Genomic DNA, 18,592 nt, shown 5'->3' on the forward strand with positions numbered 1-18,592 from the left:
GGGGATGGGGTGTTGAGGGTTGTGGAGGAAGATGTGCAGGATTGGGTGGTGTTCGGGTAGAAGGGGGTTCAAGGATGCCCTGATCTTTTAAAGCTTAATTTGATGGTGAGATAGATAGGCGGGGTGAGGTGAGACCCATAAATGGCCACTAATTGGTCGCTGAATAGGACCAAGATGGTTGAGTGGTCCGAGGCCTCCCCTGACCCTATTGGTGCTGCCAGACAGATGATGGGAAGGCTTTTCAAACCCATTAACTTGGTAGTGTACTGTTCTGCGTCGGTAGTTGCAATGTGTTCCAATACATGTATTGTGATGTTGAGAATACAACACTGGCTGTGGGATCTTTAACTTATCTTTCTAATCACTTATTCTATTTTTAGTCACTGAGTTGTCAACAAAACTGGCAGCAATTGAGAATAAGTTCCAACAACAAATATCTAACCTCCGACAAAATGGTGAGTCTGAGATTTATCACAATTAAAATGTTACCATATTCTTTGAATTGACTTTTCTGTTCTCCCTTTATTTTCCTTCACTCAGAAATGTGCACAGAACATCTCCATCACCCAAACATCATTCCCAAACACCCCTTCAACATCATACAAACGCCCCCTCAGTCCACGCACCCGTTCAAATGTACCTATCACTACTCAAACACCACGACACATCACCACCCAAACATCCACCCCCGAACACTTTGCAAACACCCACCCCAACCAAAACATGCCTCCACTCAAACAATATCACAGGGTAAATGTCAGATGATGCTTCAACTCCTGGGAAGGTATAGGACCAAAAGGCATAGTCACAGAATAAGCGGGCATTCACTTAAGATGGATTTGAGGAAGTGTGGTGAATTTTTGGAATTCTTTGCCCCAGGAAATTATGATGGCTGAGTCCTTGAATATTTTTAAGACTTAGATCGATGGATATTATAAGTAGGATAATTAAGGGTTATGGAGTTATGGCAGGAAAATGGACTTAGTGGCCCTGAGTTTACCGATGCAGAACTAGGCTCACAGAACGCATTCTTCATCGGCCTCAGGTGCGACGTTACAAGCGTCGGGAGGGCATGTCAGTAAAACTCCAGCCAGGAGTGTTACATCAGCCATGAACTCACTAAGAGCAGACATGAAGTTCTGTTCCTGTTCCTTATGGTCGTAACCCAGTAACCCGAACGCAGACATTTGTCTGTCCAAACACTCCCCAACCTCAGCTATGTGAGCAACTCCATGTGGCTCAGTCACATCAGGCTCATCTTCCAAAGATACAGAAAGCACAGTTTCAGTGAGTAGATTGGATCATTGAATATATAAATCTGAGATAGATAGACATTTGATAACAAGGGAGGCAAACGTATGGAGTTCAGGCAGGACAGTAGAGTGCGGAAAATAATCTGATCAATTATGATCTTAACGAATCCAGAATCAAAGAACTGAACAGCACACTCTTGTTCCTATTTCTTGTGTTTTTATTTACGGGTTACCTTCTAAAGTCATACTTGATCATGCAGGTAAGGGATACAAGCTTAGAAACTGAAGGCACATGATCCTCCGCAATAGATTTAATTAGCTACATGACAAATCAAGCTGAAAATATGATTCAGATGCCTGGACAGATCTGGCGGTATAAAGCAAGAGGTTTTAGGATAGTTATTGTTTGCAGTCAGTCATGGTTTCCAGCACCTTGCACAACATTGTGCAGAAATGAGGACTGGAGCTTCAGGATGAGGAAGCTAATAGATATATCCAAAGATCAATGACCATTTGACAGAAGAAATTCCTCCTCATCTGTTTTTATTGGGAGACCCCTTACTCAGAAAATGTGTCCAAGGGGCCTTTTCTAGACACTGCTTTGAAGTTTAAATATCTGTGAGACTTGACTGACACAGGATGAAAGCATCAGAGGAAATCCCTGAGAATCTTGCACAGATGCATGATGATGTTTCTGTGATTGTGGGCTAGCTCAACATGCATGTCATGAAATCTCTTTCAATTTATGTATGTAATTTGAGGGAGCCTTAATTGCCACATGTGTCCAGTCTCCCGGACTCTTGAGATTCCAGCCAAAGCAGCAAATCAAATGACCTTATAGTTCTGACTGACCTCATCAGGAATGAAAAGCACATAAATGGCACTGACAGGGTAGTAATGGCATAGTGCCACCAGTCAATATAAGTTCTCCCTTTGGATCATCAGCTGCTGTAATCTAACCTATTGGCCCATTTTGATGCTAAGAAAGACCTTCAGTTGACTGGTGAGCTTCCCCATATGAGTTCGGGTGGTGCTGTCACACTTCTGGAAAGCCAAATGGAAAAGTCAATTGTGCATGCATCCAGGACCCTTTCAAGCTGAAGGTATTCTCAGTTTGAGAAAGAAGGGTTGGCAGTAGTATTTGGTGTGAAAACTTCCATCAAACTTTCTTTTAATAGTTAGCGTCCATAAACCCTTCCTTGGCCTTTCCAAAGAGGGCAAGGCAATTCCCCAGTATCACCTCTGCTCTGATACAGTGCTGGGCCTTCTTATTGGCTGCTTACAAATATCTTCTAGATTACCCAGCAACCCTGCGATGATTCCTGTGAAAATTAAGGTTCCTTTTCAGTTAATGCCACCTGACCCCGCCCCACCTTCAACCTCAGAACAACTGGCAAATGGTAGGAGGACCTTCTCACAGTGGGCCTGCTGAGGGAGAAACGGATCTAAGTGGCGGAGAGGGGGGAATGGGATATTATGATGGCCACAAACGACATGGGGGATCATTTATAGATCTTCCTGTTGGCTTTGTGGAATATGAGCTTCCTTATTGAGCGAGCAGAGTTTCGCACAATGGGAAGTGAACAATGGGGAATTATAAACATGCTGCTCAACCTGAATCGGTAGGTCCCAAGGTGCCGAATATGTAGCTGTAAGGAGCGAGTATGGTCGCTTTCTGTTTGGCACACAATAAAGGGTCCCTGTTGATGCAAAACTGGTGTTTGCCTCAATTACTACAACCCTATTCTGAGAGTGTTGACACTGTCACTGGAAAGAGTGATATCTTCACCATCCTCAATGTAATTTGCAGGAACACAAGATTGAAGGTAAGTATTGATACCGGAACAAATTATAACTTTTTGTCTAGCTGACTAACTAGACCTATATGCAGCACCAGACCCCAGCATTCAGGTGAACCGCAGGCTTATGGGCTTATTACTTTTCATCATACTACAAGAATTTGTGCGTTTTGGCAACATAAACAGAAAAGTCTCCTTCGCCAATGTTCTCCTGCAAGTATTCCAGATCCCATTTAAGTGCCAAGTATACCAGGTTAGTATCTGTCAACAAGACTGGCTCCTCATTGTCTATCAGAGCCTCGGCCCGGGGATCGCTGTGGGACAGCCTGGGGATGTCCTTAGTGGCGAAGCTGTAGTTCGTCAGCTGGACCAGGCTCCACTGCCGGCTCTCCTCCTCGCCACTCGGCTCTGCAATGGCCTCCCCCCACCCCGTGCTCTGTGAAGATGGACAGATTCCCCCTCCCCTGTGTCATTTCATCCTGTGTCAGTCAAATCTCACTGAGATATTCAAACTTCAAAGCAGTATCTACAAAAGGCGCTTGGACACATTTTGAGTAAGGGATCTCCCAATAAAGACAGAAGAGGAGGAATTTCTTCTGTCAGAGGGTCATTAATTGGTATGAAAGGCATTGTTATCTTCCACTGCACACAGACAATTTCAAGTTTCATGTAGTTGACCTAGAATGTAAGGCCATCATTAGGTCTTTGGCACAGCATTACATTGGGAATTTTAAAAATTCATTTGTGGGACATGGGCGCCACTGGCTGGCCAGAATTTATTGCCCATCCCTAGTTGCCCTTGAGAAGGTGTTGGTGACTTGCCTTCTTGAATAGCTGCAGTCCATGTGCTGTGGATTGACCCACAATGCCATTAGAGAGGGAATTCCAGGACTTTGACCCAGCAACTGTGACGGAACGGCAATGTATTTCCAAGTCAGAATAATGAGTGACTCGGAGTGGAACCTCCAGGTGGTGGTGTTCCCATGTGTCTGCTGCTCTTGTCCTTTGAGATGGAAGTGGCTGTGGATTTGGAAGGTGCTGTCTAAGGATCTTTGGTGAATTGCTGCAGTGCATCTTGTAGATGGTCCACACGGCTGCTACTGAGCACCGGTGGTGGAGAGAGTGAATGTTTGTAGATGTGCTGCCAATCAAGTGGGCTGCTTTGTCCTGGATGGTGTCAAGCTTCTTGAGTGTTGTTGAAGCTGCACCCATCCAGACAATTGGCGAGTATTCCATCAAACTCCTGACTTGTGCCTGATGTTATTTGGGAACAGGGAGGCTTACAGACTTCAGTTATCGTAGGTATAATTTGGAACAAGGGGTAATTTCTAGATAAAACTGTGAGAGTGCTTGTCACCTCCGCTGTTTACTTGTCTTATATATACCGTTATAGTCTTGTTTGTGTGTATTTGTCTTTACTTTAATTTAGTAAATAGTCTATAGTAATTGTTACACTATGACTGAGCTGCTTATTCTCGCAGGTGGTTTCACATGGCTCTTTAGCCATTCCAAAACAAAACTATACACCACCTTGAGCCAGTGTCTCACGTTGAGACACCTTCACAGAAACATCATCATAATTCATCACAAGATGCCTCCCAGCAAGGACTTGCCACAGTCTGCATGAATGAGACTGGCAGACCTTTGCTTCAATGGCCCTCACTGACGCTGAGATGCACTAGGCAAAAATCAGAAAACAACTTCTTGCTTTAGTCTTCACCTGTCAGACATGCCATGTTTTTTGTGTGGTCTTCACAGGATTAAGGCCGGGGCGGGGGGGGGGGGGGGGGGGGGGGGGGGGGGGAGCGGGGGGGGGGGGGGGTCAGGATATTTAACAAACTAAAGTGCTTTATGAAGTAGGTGTGTACACTTCAGGCTGCGATCTTTCTCAACAGTTACCCACATAACAGTTACCCACATTAACATTACAACAAAGAAAAATACAGCACAGGAAAAGGCCACTCAGCCCTCCAAGCCCATGCCAATCACGATGTCCTATTTAAGCTGAAAGATATCTTCTGCCTTTACTTGGTCCATAGCCCCTTATTCCCTCCCTATTCATGTAGCCCATCCAGATGCCTCTTCACTGTTGCTAATGTGCCTGCTTCCATCGCAGAGTTTCAGTTTCAGAGCTGTTCAGTGAAATGATGACAGCAGATGATGATTTCAAAATGGAATTTATCCAGTTGAAGCGTAAATGTACGATCTCCATTTCTCTAATTCAGAGGCATCTTTAATTTTTCAGAGGGACTGATCATTCTCTCACCACTTACCCTGAGACTGTTGAAATCCTTTTGAGTTGAGAAGGTTTGAACTCTTTAGCAGTTGATACAACAAAGGAGGATAATGTTGTTTGGGTGAAAGAGGCTGGAATGCCAATTCTGTATTTCAGTTTGTAGCTAGTGTTGAAATCTAGGGCTGATCTTATGACTTCATCCCACCTGTTGATCGGCATACGAGGATGGTTTGATTGCGAAGAAAGCTAGAAATCAGGTTTGCGCCCCTCCCTGTTTTGCGATACACACAATGTAACTGGCACTGTTTGGCTGGCGGAATTGGCCTCAAGCCCAAAAAAAGGGCACGAAGCAGATTTGCATATCAATGTCATGATTAGCATGATATTAGCACATTCGGCACAGCCATTTTGGGCCTCACCAACACCTGCCAGCACACCGGCAAGACTCACTCATAGTCACCCCCAAAGGGGACCAAGACGTGATGACCACCCTGGAGGGATCGGAGGCCATTCAAGCATAGTCTCCTCCCCTCCCCATATCTGGGCTCTTTATTTTTTCCACAAATCGGATAAAAATTATCATAATTCTCTCCCGTCTTCACGATCGTTCGGCACTTGGTAAGATTGCTTACCCCTTAGAGTTTTTTTTGGTAAGATTGTACCCTTAGTATCCAAAACGCAGTGATGTTTTGTGATTTGTTTTTCTAGTCCATCCCTGGAGAGATAATTGTACCACAGGTAGACCAGATTCATTCAGGACATATTAAATTGTGTTTTGAATTTCCTGAATTCCCTCGAATAGATCATCAATCTCCCAGGCCCTGTCTCTTAAATTTTGAAACACTGCTGCAGGGTGGCATGGAGGGGTGAGGTGAAAGGGGGTGTGTGGAGGAAGATGTGCAGGATTGGGTAGTGTTCGGACAGGAGGAAGTTCAAGGGTGCCCTGAGTTTTTAAAACTTAAGTTGATGGTGGGATAAATAGGCGGGGTGAAATGAGACCCATAAATGGCCACTAATTGGTTGCTGAATAAGAGCAAGATGGTCGAGCGGTCCAATGCCTCCCCGACCCACTTGGTGCTGCCAGACAGATGATGGGAAGGCTTTCAAACCCACTAAACTGGTAGTGTACTATCCAGCTCCAGTGTGTTCCAATACATGTAATGTGCTGTTGAAAATATAAACTGGTTGTTGGATCTTTAACTTTTCTTTCTAATCGCTTATTCTATTTTTAGTCACTGAGTTGTCAACAAAACTGGCAGCAAATGAGAATAAGTTCCAACAACAAATATCAGACCTCCAACAAAATGGTGAGCCTGAGATTTATCACAATTAAAATGTTACCATATTCTTTGAATTGACTTTTCTGTTCTCTCTTTATTTTCCTTCACCCAGAAATGTGCACAGAACATCTCCATTACCCAGACATCATTCCCAAACACCCCTTCAACATCATACAAACGCCCCCTCAGTCCACGCACCCATTCAGTTGTACCTACCACTACCCAAACAAATGCCATGACACATCACCACCCAAACATCCAACCCCAAACACTTTTCAAACATCCACCCCAATCAAAACACGCCTCCATTCAAACAATATCGCAGGGTGAATGTCAGATGATGCTTCAACTCCTGGGAAGGTATAGGACCAAAAGGCATAGTCACAGAATAAGCGGGCACTCATCTAAGACAGATTTGAAGAAATGTGGTGAATTTTTGGAACTCATTGCCCCAGAAAGTTATGATTGCCAAGTCCTTGAATATTTTTAAGACTGAGATCGATGGATATTTTTAGTAGGAGAATTAAGGGTTGTAGAGCTATGACAGGAAAGTGGACTTGGTGGCCCTGATTGTACCGATGCAGAATTAGGCTTGCCGAGCGGCATTCTCCATTGGTCTTGGGTGCAATCTTAGAAGCCTCGGGTGGGCATGTTGGTAAAACTCTGACCAGTGAGTGTTAGATCAGCCATGAATTTATTAAGAGCAGGCTTGAAGTTCTGTTCCTGTTCGTTATGGTCATAACCCAGTAACTCGAAAACAGACATTTCCCTGTCCAAACACTCCCCAACCCCAGGTATGTGAGCAAATCCATGTGGCTCAGTCACATCAGGCTCATCTTCCAAAGATACAGAAAGCACAGTTTCAGCAAGTAGATTGGATCATTGAATACATAAGGCTGAAATAGATAGACATTTGATAACAAGGGAGGCAAGCGTATGGAGTTCAAGCAGGACAGTAGAGTGCAGAAAATAATCTGATCAGTTATGATCTTAATGAATCCAGAATCACAGAAGTGAATAGCACGCTCTTGTTCCTATTTCTTACATTTTTATTTACGGGTAACCTTCTAAAGTCATACTTGATCATGCACATAAATGACACAAGCTTAAAACCCAGGGAAAGATTTAATTAGCTACATGACAAATCAAGCTGAAGATGTGGTTCAGGTGCCTGGACAGATCTGGCAGTATAAAGCAAGAGGTTTTAGAATAGTTATCGTTTGCAGTCAGTCATGGTTTCCAGCACCCTGCACAACATTGCGCAGAAATGAGGACTGGAGCTCCAGAACGAGGAAGCTAATAGATATATCCAAAGATTAATGACCCTCTGACAGAAGAAATTCCTCCTCATCTGTCTTTACTGGGAGACTCCTTACTCAGAAAATGTGTCCATGGGGGCCTTTTCTTGACATTGCTTTGAAGTTTGAATATCTCAGTGAGACTTGACTGACACAGGATGAAAGCATCAGAGGAAATCCCTGAGAATCTTGCACAGATGCATGATGATGTTTCTGTGATTGTGGGTCAGCTGAACATGCATGTGATGAAATCTCTTTCAATTTATGTATATAATTTGAGGGGGCCTTAATTGCCGCATGTGTCCAGGCTCCCGGACTCTTGCGATTCCAGCCAAAGCAGCAATCAGACGACCTTATAGTTCTGACTGACCTCATCAGGAATGAAAAGCACATAAATGGCACTGACAGGGTAGTAATGGCATAGTGCCACCAGTCAATATAAGTTCTCCCTTTGGATCATCAGTTACTGTAATCTAACCTATTGGCCCATTTTGATGCTAAGAAAGATCTTCAGTTGACTGGTGACGCTTCCCCATATGGGTTTGTGTGGTGCTGTCACACTTCTGGAAAGCCAGATGGAAAAGTCCATTGCGTATGCATCCAGGACCCTTTCACACACAGGCCGAAGGGATTCTCAGTTTGAGAAAGAAGGGTTGAGAAAGAAAGTATTTGGTGTGAAAACTTCCATCAGACTTTTTTTTAATAGTTACAGTCTATAAACCCTTATTTGGCCTTTTCAAAGAGAGGAAGACAATCCCCCCATCACCTCTGCTGTGATACACTGCTAGGCCTTGTTACTGGCAGCTTACAAATATCTTCTAGAACATTACCCTGCAACCCAGATAGCCAATGTTGATGCACTAAGTCACCAACTATTACCTACAAACGTGGCTTAATTACCAGAATTAGAGAGGTTGTGGAGGATCATGTGTCAACTGAAGGCACATGATCTTCCATGGTAGATTTCAAGGATGAATGACCCTCTGAAGAAATGAAACCCTATCTTATCAAACAGAATCGTTTTTTAGGGGTTCTGAGTCATTATTCTGCCCCCAGGACAATGTCCAATATTAACACATAATGGACACCCTGAAGTCACAAAAGTGAAAATGCTGGCTAGTCATTACGTCTGGTCACCCGGTCTTGACTCTGACATCATGGACTTGCTAAAGCATTGTGGCCTGTGCCAAAAAAACTTCAAAAATTCTCTCCCTCAGCCTCCCTACACTCATGGGAGTGGCCTAGCGGGCCATGGGTGTGTGAACATGTGGGCTTTATGGGGCTCTTTATGGGTTCTATGTTTTTAATCATGGTAGATGCACAGACCAAATGGCTGAAGGGGCATCTCATGAGGTCTACAACTACTCAGACAACGATTGAGAAATTACAACAAAGCTTCAGTACAGAGATTCCTGGTTTCTGAAAACAGCATGGCCTTTACTACTGGAGATTTCCAGAACTTTGTGCTCTCACATGGTGTCAGGCATATCTGAACTGCACCTTATCACCTGTCGCAAAATGGACTAGCGAATGCATGGTTCGAATGTTCAAAAATGGCATGAAGAGACAACTGGCAGCCTCCATCGAGCAGGCCCCACTTCCAGCAATGAAGATGAATGCTTACAGTGTCAGCCCTCAGCCCAAAACTGACTCCACATTTGTCCTTCCGGATGGTGATGGAAGCTGAAGAAGTCGGCCTCCTGACTGATGCAGAACTTGAGGAGGAATCTGCGTTGCTATCCTTGTGATGATTCCTCTGAAAATGAAGATTCCTCTTCTGTTAATGCCACCTGACCCTGCCCTGCCTTCAACCTCAGAACAACCGGCAAGCGGCAGGAGGACCCTCTCACAGTGGGCATGCTGGGGGAGACACGGATCTAAGCGGTGGGGTGGGATATGATGGCCACAAACGACTCGGGGGATCATTGATAGATCCCCCTGTTGACTTTGTGGAATATGAGCTTCCTTATTGAGCGAGCAGAGTTTCGCACAATGGAAAGTGAACAGTGGGGAATTATAAACATGCTGCTCAATCTGAATTGGTCGGTCCCAAGGTGCAGAATACATAGCTATAAGGGGCGAATGTGGCCCCTTTCTGTTTGGCACACAATAAAGGGTCCCTGTTGATGCAAAACAGGTGTTTGCCTCAGTTACTACAGCTCTATTTTCAGAGTGTTAAATCATCACAGGAAAGAGTGATATCTTCACCATCCTCAATGTAATTTGCAGGAACACAAGATTGAAGGTAAATATTGATACCAGAACAAATTATAACCTTTTGTCTAACTGACTAACTAGCACCAGACCCCAGCGCTCAGGCGGACCACGGGCATTCGGTGGACAGGCCATTGGTATGAAAGGCATTGCTATCTTCCACTGCACACAAGCAGTTTCACATAGTTGACCAGAATGTAAGGTCTTCATTAGATCTTTGACAGAGCATTACATTGGAACTTTTTACAAATTCATTTGTGGGACATGGGCGTCACTGGCTGGCCAGCATTTATTGTCCATCCCTAGTTGCCCTTGAGAAGGTGTTGGTGAGTTGCCTTCTTGAATAGCTGCAGTCCATGTGTTGACCCACAATGCCATTAAAGAGGGAATTCCAGGACTTTGACCCAGCGACTGTGACAGAACGGGTATGTATTTCCAAATCAGGATGGTGAGTGACTCGGAAGGGAGCCTCCAGGTGGTGGTGTTCCCATGTATCTGCTGCTTTTGTCCTTTGAGATAGAAGTGGCCGTGGGTTTGGAAGGTGCTGTCTAAGAATCTTTGGTGAATTGCTGTCGTGCATCTTGTAGGTGGTACACACAGCTGCTACTGAGCGTCGGTGGTGGTGGGAGTGAATGTTTGTAGATGTGCTGCCAATCAAGTGGGCTGGATGGTGTCAAGCTTCTTGAGTGTTGTTGGAGCTGCACCCATCCAGGCATCTGGGGAGTATTCCATCACACTCCTGACTTGTGCCTGATGTTATTTGGGAATAGGGAGAGTTCAGGTATCATAGATATAATTTGGAACAAGGTGTAATTTCTAGATAAAACTGTGTGAGTGCTTGTCACCTCCATTGTAGTCTTGTTTGTGTGTATTTGTCTTTAATTTACTAGTCTATAGTAATTGTTACACTATGATTGAGCTGCTTATTCTCACAGGTAGTTCCACATGGCTCTTTATGCCATTCCAAAACAAAACTATACACCACCTTGAGCCAGTGTCTCACGTTGAGATACCTTTGCAGAAACATCATCATAGTTCATCACAAGATGCCTCGCAGCAAGGACTTGCCATAGTCTGCCTGAATAAGACTGGCAGACCTTTGCTTCAATGGCCCTCACTTGACACTGAGACGCACGAGGCAAAAATCAGAAAACAACTTCTTGCTTTAGTCTTCACCTGTCAGACATGCCATGTTTTTTGTGTGGTCTTCACAGGATTAAGGCCGGGGGTGGGGGGGGGGGGGGGGGGGGGGGGAGGGGCCGGGATATTTAACAAACTAAAGAGCTTTATGAAGTAGGTGTGTACACTTCAGGCTGTGATCTTTCTCAACAGTTACCTACATAACAGTTACCCACATAAACATTATAACAAAGAAAAATACAGCACAGGAAAAGGCCATTCAGACCTCCAAGCCCATGCCAATCATGATGTCCTATTTAAGCTGAAAGATATCTTCTGCCTTTACTTGGTCCATAGCCCCTTATTCCCTCCCTATTCATGTACCCCATCCAGATGCCTCTTCAGTGTTACTAATGTGCCTGCTTCCATCACAGAGTTTCAGTTTCAGAGTTTCAGTTTCAGAGCTGTTTAGTGAAATGAAGACAACAAATGATGATTTCAAAATGGAATTTACCCAGTTGAAGCGTAAATGTATGATTTCCATGTCTCTAATTCAGACATTAATTTTTTAGAGGGTCTGATCATTCTGTCGCCACTTGAGACTGTTGAAATCCTTTTGAGTTGGGAAAGTTTGAACTCTTTAGCAGATGATTCAACAAAGGAGGATAATGCTGTTTGGGTGAAAGAGGCTGGAATGCCAATTCTGTATTTCAATTTGTAGCTGGAGTTAAAATCTAGGGCCGGTCTTGTGACCACATTCCACTATTGATCGGCACAGCAAGACGGTTCGATTGCGTAGAAAACTAGAAATCAGGTTTGCACCCTTGTTTTGCGACACACATAATGTAACTGGAACTGTTTGGCTGGCGGAATTGGCCTCAAGCCCAAAAAAAGGGTGCAAAGCACGTTTGCATATCAATGTCATGATTAGAATGACATTAGCACATTAGGCACAGCTGTTTAGGGCCTCACCCACACCTGCCACCATACTGGCAAGAACCACTCATAGTCACCACCAAAGGGGACCAGACGTGATGACCATCCTGGAGGGATTGGAGGCCATTGAAGCATAGGGTCCTCCCCTCTTCATGACACGAAGATGAGTGGAAAAGCGAATTGCGTGGAGGACGTGGAAAGTCTGCAGAGAGATTTAGATAAGCTGAGTGAGTGGGCGAGGTCCTGGCAGGTGGAGGATAACGTTAGCAAATGTGAGGTTATCCATTTTGGAAGAAATAATAGTACGATGGAATATTATTTAAATGGTGAAAAGTTGCAGCAAGCTACTGTGCAAAGGGACCTGGGGGTCCTTGTGCACGAATCGCAAAAACTCAGTCTGCTGGTGCAGCAGGTGATCAAGAAGGCGAATGGAATGTTGGCCTTTATCATGAGGGGGATAGAATATAAAAGCAGGGAGGTCTTGCTGCAACTGTACAAGGCACTGCTGAGGCCGCAACTGGAGAACTGTGTGCAGTTTTGGTCCCCTTATTTGCGAAAGGATATATTGGCCTTGGAGGGAGTACAGAGAAGGTTCACCAGGCTGATACTGGAGATGAGGGGGTTAGCTTATGAAGAGAGATTGAATAGACTGGGCCTGTACTCGTTGGAGTTTAGAAGGCTGAGGGGGCATCTTATAGAGACTTACAAGATAATGAAGGGGCTAGATAGGGTAGAGGTAGAGAGATTCTTTCCACTTAGAAAGGAAACCAGAACTAGAGGGAACAGCCTCAAAATAAGGGGGGGTGCAGTTTAGAACAGAGTTGAGGAGGAACTTCTTCACTCAGAGGGTGGTGAACCTCTGGAATTCTCTGCCTGTTGAAGTGGTGGAGGCTACCTCATTGAATATGTTTAAGTCACGGGTAGATAGATTTCTCATCGATAAGGGAATTAAGGGTTATGGGGACCAGGCAGGTAAGTGGAACTGATCCACTTCAGATCAGCCATGATCTTATTGAATGGCGGAGCAGACTCGAAGGGCTGGAGTGCCTACTCCTGCTCCTGTTCTTAATGTTCTTATGTTCTCTCCCTACTGGCGAAAGTCACATCTGAGCTCTTTATTTTCTCTAAGAATCGGACAAAAATTATCGCAATTCCCTCCCATTTTCATGTTTGTTTGGCACATGGTAAGATTGCTTACCCCCTTTAGAATTATTTTTGGTAAGATTGTACCCCTAGTATCAAACCACACTGATGTTTTGTGATTTGTTCTCCTAGTCCATCTCTGGAGAGATAATTCTATCACAGATAGATCAGGTTCATCCAGGATACATTAAATTGTGTTTTGAATTTCCTGAATTCGCGAGAATAGATCATCAATCTCCCAGACCCTGTTTCTTAAATTTTGAAACACTGCCGCAGGGTGGCCAGTGGGGATCGGAGGTGGGGTGATGGTGGGAGTGGCGGGGCACTGTGGAGGAAGATGTGTAGGTTTGGTGGGTGTTTGGGCAGAAGGGGGTTCAATGGTGCCCTGATCTTTTAAAGCCTAAGTTGATGGTGAGATAGATAGGCGGGGTGAGATGAGACCCATAAATGGCCACTAATTGGTCGCTGAATACGACCAAGATGGTCTAACGGTCCAGTGCCTCCCCTGACCCTATTGGTGCTGCCAGACAGATGATGGGAAGGCTTTCAAATCCACTAACTTGGTAGTGAACTGTCCGGCTCCAGTGTGTTCCAAGACATGTAATGTGCTGTTGAAAATATAACACTAACTGTTGTTCCCATAATTTATCTCTCTGATCACTTATTCTGTTTTTAGTCACTGCGTGGTCGACAAAACTGGCAGCAATTGAGAATAAGTTCCAACAACAAATATCTGACCTCCAACAGAGTGGTGAGTCTGAGATTTATCACAATTAAAATGTTACTATATTCTTTGAATTGTCTTTTCTGATCTCCCTTTATTTTCCTTCACTCAGAAATGTCAACAGAACATCTCCATCACTCAGACATCATTACCAAACACCTCGTCAACATCCTCACAAAGACCCCCTCAGTCCATGCCCTCGTTCAAATGTACCCAGCACTACCCAAACAGACGCTATGACACACCATCACCCAAATACCCACCCCCAAACACTTCTCAAACATCCATCCCAACCAAAACACACCTCCATTCAAACAATATCACAGGGTAAATATCAGATGATACTACCACTCATGGGAGAGTATAGTACCAAAAGGCATAGTCACAGAATAAGCAGGCACTCATTTGAGATGGATTTGAAGAAGTCTGGCGAATTTTTGGAATTCTTTACCCCAGAAAGTTACAATGTCAGAGTCCTTGAATATTTTTAAGGCTGAGATCGATGGATATTTTTAGTAGGAGAATTAAGGGTTATGGAGTTATGACAAGAAAGTGGACTCGGTGGCCCTGATTTTCTCGACGCAGAATTAGGCTTGCAGAATGGCATTCTTCGTTGGCCTCGGGTGCGATGTTACAAGCCTCAGGAGGGCATGTTGGTAAAACTCCAGCCAGGAGTGTTAGATCAGCCAGGAATTTACTAACAGCAGGCTTGAGGTTCTGTTCCTATTCCTTATGGTCATAACCCAGTGGCCCGAACACAAACATTTCCCTGTCCAAACACTTCCCAACCCCAGCTATGTGAGCAAGTCCGCATGGCTCATTCACATCAGGCTCATCTTCCAAAGATACAGAAAGCACAGTTCCAGCAAGTAGATTCGATCATTGAATATATAAGGCTGAGATAGATAGACATTTGATAACAAGGGAGGCAAGCGTATGGAGTTCAAGCAGGACAGTGGAGTACAGAAAATAATCTGATCAGTTATGATCTTAATGAATCCAAGATCAAAGAACAGAATAGCACACTCTTGTTCCTATTTCTTACATTTTTATTTACGGGTTACCTTCTAAAGTCATACTTGATCATTCAGGTAAGGGACACAGGCTTCGAAACAAGGGAAAGATTTAATTAGCTACATGACAAATCAAGCTGAAGATATGATTCAGGTGCCTGGACAGATCTGGTGGTATAAAGCAAGAGGTTTTGGAATAGTTATTGTTTGCAGTCAGTCATGGTTTCCTGCACCTTGCACAACATTGTACAGAAATGAGGACTGGAGCTCCAGGATGAGGAAGCTAATAGATATATCCAAAGATTAATGACCCTCTGACAGAAGAAATTCCTCCTCATCTGTCTTTATTGGGAGACCTCTTACTCAGAAAATGTGTCCAAGGGGCTTTTGTAGACACTGCTTCGAAGTTTGAATATCTCAATGATACTTGACTGACACAGGATGAAAGCATCAGAGGAAATCCCTGAGAATCTTGCTCAGATGTTTGATGATGTTCCTGTGGTTGTGAGCCAGCTGAACATGCATGTGATGAAATCTCTTTCAATTTATGTATATGATTTGAGGGGGCCTTAATTGCCACATGTGTCCAGTCTCCTGGACTCTTGAGATTCCAGCCAAAGCAGCAAATCAAGCAACCTTATAGTTCCGACTGACCTCATCAGGAGTGAAAAGCACATAAATGGCACTGACAGGGTAGTAATGGCATAGTGCCACCAGTCAATATAAGTTCTCCCTTTGGATCATCAGTTACTGTAATCTAACCTATTGGCCCATTTTGATGCTAAGAAAGATCTTCAGTTGACTGGTGACGCTTCCCCATATGGGTTTGTGTGGTGCTGTCACACTTCTGGAAAGCCAGATGGAAAAGTCCATTGTGTATGCATCCAGGACCCTTTCAGACACAGGCCGAAGGTATTCTCAGTTTGAAAAAGAAGGTTGGCAGTCGTGTTAGGTGTGAAAACTTCCATCAGACTTTCTTTTAATAGTTACCATCTATAAACCTTTATTTGGTCTTTTCAAGAGTGCAAGGCAATCCCCCTTATCGCCTCCACTCACATACAGCGCTGGGCCTCGTTATCGGCAGTTTACAACTATCTTCTAGAATATTACCCTGCAACCCAGATAGCCAATGATGATGCACTGAATCACCAACTATTGTCCACCAATGTGGCTTCATTACCGGAATTAGAGAGGTTGTGGTGGTCCTAACTTCTGTGCCAGTGTCCGCAAAGCAGATTAAGGCCTGGACCAAAAAGATCCCACCTTATCTTAAATAAGACGCATGATCCTCCACGGTAGATTTCAAGGACAACCCTCTGAAGAAATGAAACCCTATCTTACTAAACAAGAATAGTGTTGAGAACAGAATCATTCTTTGGGGGTCCTGAGTAGATGTTCTGCCCCCAGAACGATGTCCAATATTAACAGATAATGGACACACTGGAGTTACTGAAATGAAAATGCTGGCTAGTCATTACGTCTGGTCACCCGGTCTTGCCTCTGACATCATGGACTTGCTAAAGCGATGCGGCTTGTGCCGAAAAAACTTCAAAAATTCCCTCCCTCAGCCTCCCTACACTCATGGGAGTGGCCTAGCGCCCATGGGTGTGTGAACATGTGGGCTTTATGGGGCCCTTTATGGGTTCTATGTTTTTAATCATGGTAGATGCACAGACCAAATGGCTGAAGGGGCATCTCATGAGGTCTACAACTACTCAGACAACGATTGAGAAATTACAACAAAGCTTCAGTACAGAGATTCCTGGTTTCTGAAAACAGCATAGCCTTTACTACTGGAGATTTCCAGAACTTTGTGCTCTCACATGGTGTCAGGCACATCTGAACAGCACCTTATCACCTGTCGCAAAATGGACTGGCAATTGGGTGGTTCAAAACTTCAAAAATGACATGAAGAGACAACTGGCAGCATCCACCGAGCAGGCCTCACTTCCGGCAATGAAGATGAATACTTACAGTGTCAGCCCTCAGCCCAAAACTGACTTCAACTTTGACCCTCCAGATGGGGATGGTAGCTGAAGAAGCGGGTCTCCTGGCTGATGCAGAACTTGAGGAGGAATCTGCATTGCTATCCCTGCAATGATTCCTCTGAAAATGAAGATTCCTCTTCTGTTAATGCCACCTGACCCTGCCCTGCCTTCAACCTCAGAACAACTGGCAAGCGGTAGGAGGACCTTCTCACAGTGGGTGTGCTGGGGGAGACACGGATCTCAGAGTGGGGGGAATGGGATATTATGATGGCCACAAACGATACGAGGGATCATTGATAGATCTCACTGTTGGCTTTGTGGAATATGAGCTTCGTTATTGAGCGAGCAGAGTTTCGCACAATGGGAAGCCAACAGTGGGGAATTATAAACATGCTGCTCTCTCTGAATCGCGAGTTCCCAAGGTGCTGAATATGTAGCTGTAAGGGGCGAGTGTGGCACCTTTCTGTTTGGCACACAATAAAGGGTTTCTGTTGACAGAAAACTGGTGTTTGCCTCAATTTCTACTCTCTCTATTGCGAGAGTGTATTCACTGTCACAGGAAAGAGTGATATCTTCACCACCCTCAATGTAATTTGTAGGAACACAAGATTGAAGGTAAATATTGGTACCCGAATGATTTATAACCTTTTATCTCGCTGACTAACTAGACCTGTATGCAGCACCAGATCCCAGCATTCAGGCGGACAGCGGGCATATGGTGGACAGGCTATTGGTGTGAAAGGCATTGCTATCTTCCACTGCACACAGGCACTTTCAAGTTTCACGTAATTGACCAGAATGTAAGGCCATCATTAGGTCTTTGGCACAGCATTACACTGGAACTTTTTACAAATTCATTTGTGGGACATGGACACCACTGGCTGGCCAGCATTTATTGTCCATCCCTAGTTGCCCTTGAAAAGGTGTTGGTGAGTTGCCTTCTTGAATTGCTGCAGTCCATGTGCTGTGGGTTGACCCACAATGCCATTAAAGAGGAAATTCCAGGACTTTGACCCAGCGACTGTGACGGGTATGTATTTCCAAATCAGGATGGTGAGTGACTCGGAGGGGAGCCTCCAGGTGGTGGTGTTCCCATGTATCTGCTGCTTTTGTCCTTCAAGATGGAAGTGGCCTTGGGTTTGGAAGGTGCTGTCTAAGGATCTTTGGTGAATTGCTGCAGTGCATCTTGTAGATGGTACACATGGCTGCTACTGAATGTCGGTGGAGTGAATGTTTATAGATGTGCTACCAATCAAGAGGGCTGCTTTGTCCTGGATGGTGTCAAGCTTCTTGAGTGTTTTTGAAGCTGCACCCATCCAGGCAACTGGGGAATATTCCATCACACTCCTGACTTGTGCCTGATGTTATTTGGGAACAGGGAGTCTTACAGAGTTCAGGTATCATAGATATAATTTGGAACAAGGTGTAATTTCAAGATAAAACGGTGTGAGTGCTTGTCACCTCCATTATAGTCTTGTTTGTGCGTATTTGTCTTTCCTTTAATTTAATAAATAGTCTATAGTAATTGTTACACTATGACTGAGCTGCTTATTCTCACAGGTGGTTTCACATGACTCTTCATGCCATTC

At 44.4% G+C, this 18,592-nt stretch overlaps 1 protein-coding gene across 1 annotated transcript in view; it reads left to right on the forward strand.

Moving 5' to 3' along the window:
* The window catches only part of LOC145360907 (hepatic lectin-like), a 56,151-nt gene that overhangs the window by 16,380 nt on the left and 21,179 nt on the right, over nt 1–18,592 (forward strand). Inside the window, exon 3 of the mRNA XM_080216410.1 lies at nt 13,955–14,029. Within this exon, the coding sequence (XP_080072536.1) occupies nt 13,955–14,029 (75 nt within the window). The remainder of the gene's footprint in view (nt 1–13,954; nt 14,030–18,592) is intronic.

This window comes from Carcharhinus amblyrhynchos, chromosome 33 (genome assembly GCF_965287045.1).
Source record: "Carcharhinus amblyrhynchos chromosome 33, sCarAmb.v2.hapA, whole genome shotgun sequence".
Taxonomy (NCBI): domain Eukaryota; kingdom Metazoa; phylum Chordata; class Chondrichthyes; order Carcharhiniformes; family Carcharhinidae; genus Carcharhinus; species Carcharhinus amblyrhynchos.